The sequence below is a fragment of the Hydra vulgaris genome, chromosome 06 (genome assembly GCF_038396675.1).
Source record: "Hydra vulgaris chromosome 06, alternate assembly HydraT2T_AEP".
NCBI classification, from domain to species: Eukaryota; Metazoa; Cnidaria; class Hydrozoa; order Anthoathecata; family Hydridae; genus Hydra; species Hydra vulgaris.
Window position 1 is genome coordinate 24,480,001 of NC_088925.1, and position 15,000 is coordinate 24,495,000.

At 27.0% G+C, this 15,000-nt stretch overlaps 2 protein-coding genes across 3 annotated transcripts in view; both read left to right on the plus strand.

Moving 5' to 3' along the window:
- The window catches only part of LOC101240098 (1-phosphatidylinositol 3-phosphate 5-kinase), a 143,113-nt gene that overhangs the window by 45,703 nt on the left and 82,410 nt on the right, over positions 1-15,000 (plus strand). For both annotated transcript variants that reach the window (XM_065799671.1, XM_065799672.1), the window contains exons 9-10: positions 10,281-10,329; positions 10,550-10,638. In XM_065799671.1, the coding sequence (XP_065655743.1) occupies positions 10,281-10,329; positions 10,550-10,638 (138 nt within the window). The remainder of the gene's footprint in view (positions 1-10,280; positions 10,330-10,549; positions 10,639-15,000) is intronic.
- On the plus strand, positions 6,085-8,139 carry LOC136082063 (uncharacterized). The gene is made up of 3 exons (XM_065800641.1): positions 6,085-6,306; positions 6,385-6,594; positions 6,682-8,139. The coding sequence occupies exons 1-3, from the start codon at positions 6,085-6,087 to the stop codon at positions 8,050-8,052; spliced, it is 1,803 nt and encodes a 600-aa protein (XP_065656713.1). The 3' UTR covers positions 8,053-8,139.

A 15,000-nucleotide genomic window follows, 5' to 3' on the forward strand; every position in this document is an offset into this window, starting at 1 on the left:
AATTTTGGCTTAACCTTTTCAAAAAATAGAAAAACAATACGAAGACTAGACATGCAAAATGAGCCTTTTATGGATTATGGACCCCCTTTAGCATAAATTAAAATATAAATTTGTAAAGATCGAAATATAAATACTCATTTTCAAAATATAAAAATTATATAATCATCTGTTTAAGGTTGTTTTTTGTATTGTTTTTAGGTAAGAGTTTATGGTGATGGCAACCTGCTCGGATATAACCATCTCTTGAATTATGTCCATAGACAGCAGCACAAGCTCTTGTTGTTTGTTTAACAGCCCGCTCAACACTTTGTGTGTGGCATGGTATGGAGTCAACAACCATGGGATTCACCTTAAAATCAACTATTGTCTCAGTAGTAAAGCTACATGCTTGAATTAGCTCAAATACATTATGATTCCCAGAACATAACTCAGTGAGATTCTTAACATCTATGTTTAAATAAGTATAATGAGTCCTTTCTTAGACAGATGTTTTTTCTTTATTGAAACCTCTTCTGATCTGTAGAATATGATCCACTACAAAAACCCGTTCTTCCACTTTAGAACTGCAAAGCAAAATGGCTAGAACAGCTTTACTGTGAGAAAATCAGGCTCCTGATATGACATATTTTTCAATAGTATACCTGGTAATCTGGTTTTGCATTTTTACTAAACTTAAGATTTCTAAAACATGTCTTTTACCCTAAATAAAAGACCACCTCACCTTTATATCAAACCACATTGCATAGTAAACACCAACAACATATTCAACTAAACAACTTAAAGTAATAAAGTTTTGTCCAAACAGTCCATGAACTAATACCTAAACTCGCATCAGTCTATTTGCAGTGGTCAACCATCTGCTGTGATTAACAGGACCACACTCCATCTTTATAAGATCTATTGGTATGTTACCTGAACGTATAGCCAAAATCATTTTATACCCATAGAGCTGATCAGTTGAAAGATCATCGATCACATCTTGATTTAATTCAATTGGTCTTTTACCAATGGTTATTGTTGGAAATACCTGTGCTACTGGAAGTAATATAGCACAATTTAATAGTTTACCCACAACTCCACTGAACCCATTACTAGAAGTTGTTTTACCATCTAGTTCCTGAATAAGATGCTTAAGCAGAAGCTCATTAGTATGCAGCATACATATAATCCATGTTAACTTTTTATTTAAAAGATCCTCTATTCTTTTTATAGCCCCACCTAATCCTACAGTGTTAGTAGCTGTAGAGTCTGCTCCAATATACTTTAAGTTTATATTAAATTTTCTACACCAATCTGCTATAGGTTTGGCTATCATTAACTCAGATTTTTCGCCTACTCCAGGCTTAAGAGGAGAGAAATGGAATACATATTTTCCACCTGGTTCACTAGTGACAGTGTAGAAGTCCATTTTTATTGTTTTAGAATAATATTTTGATGTTGTTTTATCTTGATTATTAAAAGGAGTTGAATTGTTTCTAGCGTCAAAAAGTAGTGATTTAATTTCTTCTGACTGATACAACTGTAAGTCTTCTGTCTGGAGCTTTTCCATTACTTTTTTCTTTTCCCTATAAATTTTGTGATGGTCAATAATCAGTTTATTATCTTTTTCATTAATAATCCCAAGATCTATAAGAACTGCAGAAGAAATAGCAGCAGCTTCTCTGTTACTTGTTCCATATCTTAAAACTGTTTGAGCAAGAAGAGGAAAGTGATTTGTATTGATGACAAATTGCTTTATTCCGTCGTCAATTTTGGTGTCCATAAACTAGTTAGAAGATTCATTTGCTTTCTTAATCACATCTACCTCTATTTCTTCATTAAAAAACTCGTTATTACTTAACTCTACTTTCTTCTCCTCTAATTTTTTTAACATTAACGTTTTTTCTTTTCTTTTGCATTGTTTAGCTAGCCGAGTATGTTCTTTTTTTATCTCTACAATGTATTTAGTACACACTTTTCATTCCAACTTTCAATCTCTGAGCTCTGATAAACTTCAGCTCTATTTCAGAAATTTTTAAACTTAATGGACAATTACAGATTGGAAAAATAGCACAATGAGAACATTTTGGGTCAGAACAAGTTGGATCTTCCTTGCATTTAATACTATGTTTGCAACAAAAAATATCAAATAACGCATCAATTTGTTTATATAACTTATCCTTTTGAGTATTTGTCACTCTTCCCCAAACAGTTTGAGTAACTCTTTTCCACTCTTTTTCAATTCTCTGAACTATATAGTGATTAGGTTGAATTTGAATATTGATATTCACTTTTTTATACTGTGCAACAACTTAAATAAAAAATATATATATTTAAAATAGCTATAATAATGAAAGAGTAGAAAACAAATATATAATAATTTTCATAAAATATTAGAGTTAGCTAACTTTACAAGATGATTTTTTGGCAGCTTCGTGAATAATTTATTTTGACACATACTGAAGATTGGTGTCAAAGGACTCCATTTCTAACAACAGTAATTGTAAAACATTTTTGAGGGTTGGTTATTCAGAGGGTAATAAATCAGCACCAAGACCAATCAATTTTTTAACTTTTATGCTGCCGGGCAAGAATTACTACATGTCCTTTTTATTTTATTCATAACATGTATTAAACTATAAAAATTATATATTTATATAATTATATATATATATATATATATATATATATATATATATATATATATATATATATATATATATATATATATATATATATATATATATATATATATGTTTATATAGTAATATATATATATACACACATATATATAATATATATAAACTTTGAATTTTTTGTGACTCTTTAAATCATAAAAGTTAACAAAAATACATAAACATATTACGAAAGTTAATTAGTTATTCTAAAATTGATTTATTTATTGAATTTAATTATTTTTATCCCTAAACTTATTTATAATTCTACTTAAAATAACTCTTTAACCTTTGCGCATCAGAATCTAGAAAACACTTAATATAATTTTAAAGGTAAACAATGCATAATTTATAGAAAATAACTTTACAGACCATTAAAATTAGAGTTAAAGATTTTTGTTATTTTATGAAAACATTTATTGAAAATATAGTAAAATATTTATTATTATTATTGAAAATATAGTAAAATATTTTACAAAAATAAAATAAATTGTTTTGATAATATAAAAATTAATTTAGTAATTAAAAAATAAGTGTTATTAATTTAATTTATCTAAATTAATAACACTTATCTTTAATTAATAACACTTATCTGTATTTTTTTTTTATGCATTGTTTCAGTTTATTTTTCTTCCGACCAAAAATAGTAACTTTATTTAATTTAATCATTATAAAATATTTAAAACTTCATTTTGGTAATTTATTTTGAAGATATGGAAAAAAAAAATTGATAGTGTATCTTAAAATGTCTATGGACATCTGAAAGTAATAATTAAGTTTTCAATTTCGAAAAAAAAGTTTTTTCACTATACCCTAATGTATAATGTGTGTGTGTGTGTGTGTATATACATATATGTATATATATATATATATATATATATATATATATATATATATATATATATATATATATATATATATATATATATATATATATATATATATATATATATAAACAGGCCTTGTTACGAGATTTCGTTGCATAACAAAAATGCCTAACACATTTCAAAGTAACTCAACTCAGCAAATATATTTTGTATTGAAGTTATATTTCGTCACTTACATTTTTTCAAGTACCGCATTTTAATTAAAGTTATTTTATTAACGCGTTAAAAATCATACAGGCAGTTTGTTTTTTTCTCACTACAACAAAAGTTACAAATAAAATCTAAGTTCCAATTTGAAAAATCATTTTTTATCAATTTTTTCAAATATGAACTAAATTTTATTTTGAAAAAAATATTTTTTTCATAAAACATAACATAATATTTGTTTATTTTCTTATAATTTTACAGTTGGTTTTTGGTTGTTTTATTAAATGTTAACAAATTTTTTCTCATTTATTTTGTGAACTTTTTTTAATGATATTTTTAAGCAATAAAGAGTTTTATCAGGTACCGATGACATATTTGTGATCATAATTTATTTTCATAAATTAAACGAACGTCATTAAAACTTAATGTTATTGAATTGACAATAAACAAAATATTTAAATTAATAATAAAATATTTACATCAAAATAAATCGTGCATTTTTTAAACTATTATGACAAAAAATAATTTATATATTTAAAAGGAATTTATATATTTAATTCCTTAAGATAAAACTTAAATCACTTTATTTTCTTTAACTAATTTTTAACAAGAACAAAAAAACTATTAAACAAACTGTTTCTTTAACAAAAAATCTATTAGTTCTTTAACAAAAAATCTGTTAGTACAATTGCGGTTAAATACTTTTACTTATAACTTTATTTCTTCTGAATAAACATCACATAAATTATATCAAAAGATAATTTAAATATTCTAAAAGATAAAAGTTTTTGCGTAACGCAAAACTGCTGAGTGTGTAGGCATGAATGTGATTTGTTTTTTGCCATTTTTATTTTTGAAAAGTAAGCAAATGCATAATCCAATTTTTAAGGAATTTCTCTATTCTCATTTATTTTATATACCTCTAGACAATACTGAATTATAGTGTGGTTTGTTTTGAATTTGGCATACTTGTTCATGTTTTTCTTTATTACTTACATTTTGTGCAATAAATTTTTCTTCACACATATCATTACAACATTTTATAACTAAATTCTCAAGTATATTTTGTATAGCCGTTGGTTTCAATATACTACCGAGAGTTCTATTAGAACCGCATATTGTGCATTTTGTCTTTGTTTCTAATTTTCCAATAAAGTATGGAAAAATGCATGTAGCACAAAATGAATGCTGACAGTTGTTAAGTAGCACAGGTCTATGTAATAATCTGTTGCAAATCTTGCAGACACTTAAATCTTTGTATGGATTATCAGATACATCAACAGACTCATTGTGTAAGCAAGATAGTTCTGAGAAACTGTTTAATATTTTATGAATTGTCTACTTTGTCCAAATAGCGTTGTCGCTAAATGGTGGTCTTCCACATTGCTTTTTTTCCCTCTTACTAGCCTTTTTTAAAAAATATATGCATTTTTCGAGGGAACATGCTTGTGGTCAGTGGCTTACACTGAAACTAGAGGTCTTTTCTCACTGTTCAATATTTCACATGTTTGTACAGCATTTCAAGCAAATTTTAGGTGGGTGAGCATCTGTCCTACCGTCTTCTAGTTAAGTGAAAAATGCCTGATCAATTTTATTCTGTAAAATTGTTGTTTTAAATGAATCATTGCCGATATATTGTCCACATACTCTGCACAGTTTAGTAAGTTATAATATGTGGTTAGTAGCAATAGCAGTCGCCATATTACAATTTCAGGTGCGATATCATACTACTTTATACCATTAATTTATTAACTTCAAAAAATGACAGGTTAACAAGTTTAGTGTTTTCTAAAAGAATTAAGGCTATAGTTTTAGAAACTGTTTAGTTCTTGCAATCAAAAATTAAATAAAACAAGTTACACTGTGCACCAGAGAGACCGCCAGGTTTTTTGTCGTGGCACTCATACAAAGTCCTTATAATATGAAAGTATTATATTGTTTTAGAAAATATATTTACTGAAATCGAAACACATTGTTCTCATACCTTTTTTGATATAAATATATTATAAAATTGAAATCAAAATTCTTAATTATTCGCCGGATTTAACTTAAAAAAGTGTTTAAAAAAATTGTTTAAAAAAATTGTTTTTATCCCTGGAAACCACTATTAGATATTTTTTTAATGGAGGTAACATAATTTATTTTGAAAAATATATTATTTAATATGATAATTTAAATAAAATTATAAATGTTTATAAAATAATTTGATATATATATTTAACTTAGAATTAGCTATTTATTGCATTAATTATACTGTAATCTCATATTAGATGGACATATAAATTTGATTACCCCCTGCATTAATTAATCAAAAAAATTTCCGAGATAAAAAAGATGGTATCAAATAAATTTTCAAATTGTGGAAAGTTGTGTTATTTAGGAGTTGTAATATAAATATGAGTTCTACTTGTTGCTGGGAAAAGTATGGAGATAGATCAAAATCATTGAAAAAAATGAATAAAAACTTAGAAGAACAAATTCAACTGTTTATCTTTCCAGGATATTCGATGAACAACGGTTGCTATCCATCAGTTGATTGTTTTGGTTGCCAAAGAAATCTTTACAGACTCAAAAAGGGAGACTCACCTTGTGGTGAATGGGGAGCTAAGGTTACCAAGGTATAATTAATGATTTTTAAGTTCCATTTTTTGTTCTTGTTTTTTCTTTTGTTTATTTATAATTGTACATTTATTTAGGTTGAGTGGAAAACTCTTTTGAGAAATAGCTCTAGTACCGGTCTAACTCTTTCAAATGAGATAACTAATTTACTGACAACTGAGTCAAGAATATGTTCCTTTTGCTATACATTACCTGCACCTGGTTATTCTCATAACTGTAAACCTACCAGTGCTGTGGCTAATATCATTACACTATCATTTCTTCTAGGTTCTCTTCAAGCTGAACAGGTAAAAAAAACCATACTTTTTTTTATATAAGTTTTATAAGTTTTTACTTTTATTTCCAAATTTCATTTTTGTGAAAATTTTACTTAGGTTGCTTCTGGAATTATAAAAAGTAAAATGGCTACAGAAAGTTTGATTGATGGATCAACATTTTGTTTATCTACAGGAGGAAATCCGCTCAAAGTCACAGTTGGCACACCAGAAAACAAATCAAAAAGAATTTCTATTCAGCAGCTTTCCATTGAAATAATAAAGCAATTACAAATTGTAATAATAAAGCAATTACAAATCAAAATAATAAAGCAGTTACAAATTTCAAATACAAAAACAAAAGAGATGCTTTCTACGTTACGCAAAGGTTTAGGAAATAAGCTTTTCATTGAGCCTAATATCTTTGGTCGTCTTTCTGAATTAGAAGAATATATTTCTAATTACTACAGTGTGCAGAAGTGTAAGTTTGTTGATAGTAAAGGCCATTTTATTTTACGAGATCTTGAATATGTTCAAAACACATCAGATTTTGTACTTGACATATTAAAATTACGTGGTTTAGACCCAACTTCAGCCTTTGTAAGGATTTCATTGGATGGTGGAGGTTCATTTTTTAAAGTAATCATCAATGTCTTTGATTGTCAAAAAGATAACAAGTCAGACAAGTACTTAAATAGTGGCGTTCAACGGTCTCAATTTTTAGCTATTGTTGAAGATATTCCTGAATCTAACTATAATTTGAGGCTTGTTATAGAAAAATTAAATTTGCAAGATGTCAGTTTTTATGTTGCTTTTGACTTGAAATGTGGAAATGCGCTGTTTGGTTTATCAGAACATTCTGGGAAACAAGCTTGTTTATGGTGTGAATCTACATTAAATTTAGGGACAAAACGAACTCTTGGCAGTATTGATTATTGGTACAATAAATATTTAGAAAATAATTCTGTAAAATCATCCATGCAAGAGTTTATGATCTGCATTAATCCTCGAATTTTGTATATTACTTTGGATCCGAATACTTTAATTGAACAACTCGTTCCTCCACCTGAACTTCATTTGTTAATTGGTTTTCAGCGAGGGTACCAAGGCAGAGGCTGGGACGGAAACAATTCTAATATAATCTTAGAAACATTTACTTATTTGATTCCAATTGTACAGTGTTTGAGAGATTTTAGAAATGTAAAAAGTTGTAGCTTTTCCACCAATTCATTTCTTTCCGCACAAGAAGTTGCAATAAATTTAAATAAACAAATAAATACAACATGGAAAGTCCACATTCTATTGTGTCATGTTCAGCCTTATGTGGAACACCATAACAAAGGATTGGGTAACTTTGCTGAACAATGTGGAGAAAGTATTTATGCAAAGTTTAAACCAACATGGACAAGGTTTAAGAGGCAAAAAGAGCATTCTGAATATGGTGACAGGCTATTATCAGCAGTAGTTGATTTTGGAGCAAAAAGATTTTGATTTTGTTTAAAAAATTATTTATATAGTTTGTTTGTTTTGTGGATAGTTTGTTTCAAATTTGAGCATACATGAAATAGTTTTGAATGTGTAGACTAAAACACTTAATATGTGTATCGACTCAATAGTTACTTTTAATTGAAGAAGAGTTAAATTTATCTGTATCTTTGACATATTTCTCTGGAGCAAGAAGAATTGTTCATATTTTGTTGAATTATGTACAATATTTTCATAAATATTGAAAATTATTTGAATTTGTTTTGTTTGTATATACTTTGTTTAAAATATTTGACATTTATTTTTAAAAAATTGTTGTAACAGACATCTAAAAAGTTTAAATGGGCGTAGGGACCCTCAATTTTACCCTTTGCCTCATTTACGACCCTTAACTTTTTTTTTTTTTTTAAAAAAAGTTTTTTCTATTTTTAATAAACAAATATTTTTGACAAAAAAAATTTTTTTTTGTAACGTGCAACTAATTTTTTTTTGTAAACATGCAACTAGCATACCTAAATGGGCTTATACCCCCTTGTATTTACCCTTTTGCCCCATTTATGACCTTTAGCAATTTGTTCCGATTTTAAAAATCATTTTTTTTATTGTTTTAATACAAATACTCTTGAATAAAAAAGGTTTTATTTGAGTGCCACAACATAAAACCTGGCGGTCTCTCTGGTGCACAGTGGTTACAGAGGTTTGAAAAAACATGATTTTTTAAAAATATTTTTTTTAAATACTTTTTTATACAGCTGTTCAAAGTTTGTTAAAAACCAATCACAGCAAACTTTTTTTTATTTAAATATTTTTTTTTGTTGTTTGACGATCTTTAAAAACTTTACATCATGAACAAAAATAATTTATAATGTTATGGTTATTTAATAATGTTGTAGTGCATTTTTTAACATAATTTACATGTTTTTTAATAATCATTTATACTTTTTTTCTTACATCAATTATTGAGTTCTTTTATTTGTTGCTTTTTAGTATTTGTTTTTTTGGTTATGACCGTCACAACTAAAAAACATAAAAATGCTTGTAAAACTTCAAGTAAAAACTATGAAACTCAACATATAATAATATCATATGTGCTGAATACACACACCAAATGATTTTTTTTTAATCATGCCATTCGCTGCTTTAAGTCTGACAAAGATGTTTTGTTTAGAAGTGGTAAAAAAGTAAGCGTTACGACCATCACACTCGCATACTAAACTATATGATAGTATTTCACATTTCTGGAAAGTTTCAAGTCACTTTTTTCCAATTTTCGGTTCATTTTTGATAACTTAAAGAATGTCAAATGTTATGACCGTCACTCTCTTGGGTTTGCCCATATATATATATATAAATATATATATATATATATATATAAATATATATATATATATAAATATATATATATATATATATAAATATATATATATATATATATATATATATAAATATATATATATATATAAATAAATATATATATATAAATATATATATATATATATATATATGTATATATATATATATATATATATATATATATATATATATATATATATATGTATACATGTATATATGGTTACATACATACAAATATATATTTGTATACATATATATATATATATATATATATATATATATATATATATATATATATATATATATATATATATATATATATATATATATATATATGTATACATGTATATATGGTTACATACATACAAATATATATTTGTATACATATATATATATATATATATATATATATATATATATATATATATATATATATGTATGTATATATATATATATATGTATATATGTATATGTATATATATATATACAGATATATATATCTCCTGTTGCATATATAGGTCAGCGCTCTAGTTTTACTTTTTTTTATACCATACAACTTTTTCAGATAAAAAAAGAAAAAAACGAAGAATAACTACCTCAAACTTTCAGTCAATGTAGAGTCATTATTATGCAACAGCAGGCTATAAGATTTATCTACTGAAGCCCTTGGTAGCAGGCTATTTCTGTGTGATGTCACACTGAAATTTACTTGAGTTTATAGAAATTTTGAACAATTTTGATAAGATAAAAGCTGCAACTGTTTCAAAGGTTATGAAAAGTGCATTGCCCTAACACGCGATGACATTGTAAATGAGGCTGTTATGCAAAAAATTATACTTTGTTATATGAGAAGTTTTTAAAAGTGATTGAAATTTATTTAGGATGAAAATGAATCAGCTCATCCTGTTCCTGGAGCAAAAACTGTTTCAGGTTTTGTTTAAACTGTTTTTTTTTTTTTTTTGTTATTTAACTAAATAATACCTATACTTTATAACAATTTAATAATAAAGTGCAATGAAATATTATGTAATTAAACAATTACAATATAACAGTAAAATTCAATAAAAGATTCTTTTTATATTATTCTTATTATAAATCAAAATTTTTATAATATATTAATATTCTAATAATATGTATATTTTTTCATCAGCCCGTTTATTAGATTTGGATCAGGTTCCAAATGATACTGAACAGAATAAAACAGATTTATCAATTCAAATGAAGCTAAATGCTCAAGTAGTAAGTTTTTATATTTAATGTTTTTAATGGTTTCGCTTGGAAATCATTAAAAAAAATCATTTAATCATGATTATTCACATCGTTATTAAATTATAATAAAGTATAATCATGATTATTCACATCAAATTTTTCAACTCAAGTTTTTTTAAAACATAGATTTGATTTGTGTTATACATAGATGTGATTCATAGATTTGATTTGTGTTATACATAGATGTGATACATTGATTTGATTTGTGTTATACACACCTGTGATTCATAGATTTGATATGTGCTATACACAGCTGTAATACATAGATTTGATTTGTGTGAATCATAGATGTTATACACACGGAAAATTCAGTTTTAAAATTTTGGAGAATTTAAAAGTGATGTGTACCACAGGGCTTGGTGTTTGGGTAATTTTTTGTTGTTGTTATTTTGTAGTTATATATAAAGCAAGAAAACATTTGAACGAAAAAAAACAACAGTTTAATACAATTTAAAAATTTATTAAAAGGAGTTATTAAAATTATTTTAAAAAAAAACCATTTAATTAATTCAATCCTTAAGGCAAATCACTAAATCAATTCTTTCTATAAAAAAGTTCGCATTGACTTACTTTGCAGCATTTTCAATTTCTCTAAAGTGTGGTTTCTTAATTTCAATATTGGTGTAATAGAGTAAACATTTATTCAATCCATATTTTGTTAGTTTGATCCTATTTATTCGGTTTATAGGTTGTTAGTTTGATCTTATTTATTCGGCCCATAAGTTGTTTGATCTTATTTGCAGCATTACTATCCATATGTTTCAGATTAGAAGATACAACTCTTTCTGAAAAAAATATCTTCTAATACATAAAGCAATATTTTAGGTTTCAAATAAAATGAATTGAAAATTCATTTTCTAAATAGCCTAAAATTAAATTTAAAAAGTATGAAATTATTATACTTTTAATTAAAGTTGAAGTAGCCTGTAATAACTTTAAGAAATTTTTCTATTTTCTATTGTGTTTTTTACAGAGATGACGCAAACTTTTTCCTGTTTCTTTAAAGCGGTGTTTACAGGTTGACCTGACTTTCTGATGGTCTTTTTTCAAATTTCTTTTTTGAGTTGCGAAGAATATGGCACTAAGTGAGTTTTATTTACTTTTCTGCTAATAGTTTCACAATCTTTTTTACATATAAAACATTCACATCTGACTTTTCTTATAATTCTGGTGTTTAAATCTAACGATAAAGCTTTATAACTAATTTACTATGCTTTATTTGTTTGCTTACTAGGTTATAATAATGTATTATTTATCTGAAACTAAATACAATAATTTTACACTTTTAAAATGTTTTTACTTTCGTATTTGGGTAAAAAAACAAATAGTTTGTATCTGGAATCTTTCTTCTCTCGTCCAATAAGTCTTCTTCATTAAAGACATAATTTTTTTAGGCAGATTGCTATTTCCTAAATTATAATCTTTCCAGCATTAATTTTTTATGATATTTTTATAATCTAAACTCATTTCCCCATACTTCCTCAGTTTGATCTGGGTAAATCTGTACTGACTGTATTCTCAGATTTCCATGAAAGATTGGAAGTAAGAGTTAATACTAGAAGATGAGGGGTAGATGACTCATTTAGTACATTATCGTTCATAAATATAGGAAGATTTAAATTATTGCAATAATGATTGGCTGAAAAACTTGGGTTTTATCTGAATTAATGTTCACCAGCCACTGTGAGCCCCATGCTGTAGCAGAAGTGAGATCCTTTTCAAGCTCAAATGCCCCCTCCAAGCAATCAGAGAGTGTTGGCTTCTTATCAAGACAAGAATAAATGATAGTATCATCAGCGAACAATGCTACCTTATATGTGAGAATATCTAGAAGATTATTAATGCAAATTAAAAAGAGTATAGGGCTAAGGATAGAACCTTGAGGAACCCCTGAAGTTACAGGATATTAAGAAGAGTGCTGTCAATCAAGGACAACTTATATATCATACTTATAATCATAGTATATATTAAACTATGATTGGAAAGAAAGGATTTATTAACCTTAAAGATGTTACCTGATGCACCATAAAAAGAAAGCTTATGGAGAAGACCAACATGCCAAATTTTATCAAAAGCTTTAGAAATGTCAAGAGCAATAGATTATCCTCACCAGCTCTATCTAATGCACAATAAAACCTATCGGTTATTACAGTAAGCAAGTCAGCTGTAGAACAAGAAGATTGAAATCCATATTGATGATCAAAAAGTAAGTTATTAGATTCAAGATGAGAAATTAAGTGTTTGTTAATTAAAGATTCAAAAATCTTGCATTTGATAGGAAGAATACTAATGGGATGGTAGTTAGACAAGACAGATTGTTCTCCAGAATTTTTTGAAAATAGGGATAACAGATGCTGCTTTCCAGCATGCTAGAAAACAAAATTCTGATATTTAAGTTAAATAGTTTTGTAAGTATAGACGACAGCTCCGGAGAACACCTTTGCAAGACTATAGCAGGTATGTTGTCCGGACCACAAGCTGTAAAAGAGTCTAAGCAGGAAATCACTTCAGTTACAGAAGCTAGAGTTATACAAGTTTTAAGTAATGGATCAACCTGTTTGTCTGCTATATCAGGTAGAATGCAACAAGTGGAATCAATGAAAAGTTCTTAGCAAACAGTTCAGCTTTGTCTTTAGGTGAGATGACAAAATTGAACCGTACAACAGAGGAATAACAGATTTGCTCTTATTATTGGTACTGTTAAAGATTCTCCAGAAGTCACAAGAGCCTAATTTTTGAGATGAAATACGAGGTTTCATGACCTGAGGATAGCCGATTTTGACATTAGACAAAACCTTTTACAATAGTTTCTAGCAATAGTAAAAAGACATCTGTTTTCTGGATATTGTTTTGCTGATAGATTCGGAAGTAATGGTTTCAATTGGAAATTGCAGCAGCACAATGTGAGGAAAACCAAGGAGAAGAGTGAGGCTTGACTTGGAATTGTCGAGAGGGAATAAAATATTTCATGTCAACCTGAATCCAAAAAGTTATGTAAGAAGCAGATTTATCAGCAGGAAAATAAAAGGTTTCTACCCAAAGGCTTTTTCCATGATTTTTTTTCTACAAAGAATATCATGGAAAGAGTTTGATGATGAAGAAGAATATGATAATAGTTTTAGAGAGATCAAACTCTGATCAGAAGTGTCTAAGGGCAAATGTGGAGAAACTGAGTCTTGAGATAAAGGTGAGCAATATAGAACAAAGAGAAAGACAATAGAGTGAAGTAGTGCTAAACAAAAGCACATAAAAGAATAGTCGGCTGAATCAAACCTAGTTTCCTGACATATGGGTGAATTCTTATGAATGTAAATGCTCAGGCCAAGCATGTGACAATTGGAGTCTTAACATCACCAAATGACACACTTTTCACTTTACCATTAAACCACTTGCCAAGAGTTACTTCAGAGGTTTAAAAATAATATGAGGTTCCCATGTTTTGTCCTAGTCAGGCAATTTACATCCAAAGTAGGCATGATAATATTTCTTTGTTAAGTGTGATATTTTTTTCTTCACAGTCGCAGTGCAAAATTGTCCACAAACATAGCAGAAATTTTATGCTAAATTGGTACAATATCTTGTCATAGCAAATCTAGTTTTGGAATTTTAATCAATTTATTAATTGAAATCTGAAACACTCAAAGAACAGCGTTTAATGTTTATTTAAACTTGTATTCATTTAAATATCCAACGACATAATTGGTTAATTCCATACAAAATATTAAATGGTCACATATCGCAGTCTGTGGTTATATTGTACATTTGTACTAAAGTTGCCTACACCTCCTGTCCAGGTTTTTGGCTAATTAGTCATTAAAATATTTTTTGTTATATATCACGTCAGATTTTCTCAAAAACCTGACGTGTGATATACACAAACCAAGTAAATCAAAGTTATCCTTTTTAACAAGCTTACAAAATTTCCTAATGTTTTACTTGCAGTTTTTTTTTTCAGGTAAACCAGTGTTTTTTTATAAAAGCTTTGAAATTTTTTTCTGCTAGAGCCCATTTTTTCCTTAAAACTCTAGAGACTTAAAAAAAAAATCAGTCATTTTGACTAACTTAGTAGTTTTTATGTTACAGGGTTATTCATTTTAATATGCGAGTCTATTCATTTTTATATGTGTATTAATTCATTCTTATATGCGTGTTTATTCATTCTTATATGCGTAATTATTCATTTTTATATGCGTAATTATTCATTTTTATATGCGTAATTATTCATTCCTATATGTGTATTTATTCATTCTTATATACGTAATTATTCATTTTTATATGCGTAATTATTCATTCTTATATGTGTCTTTATTCATTCTAATATGCGTTTTAAAA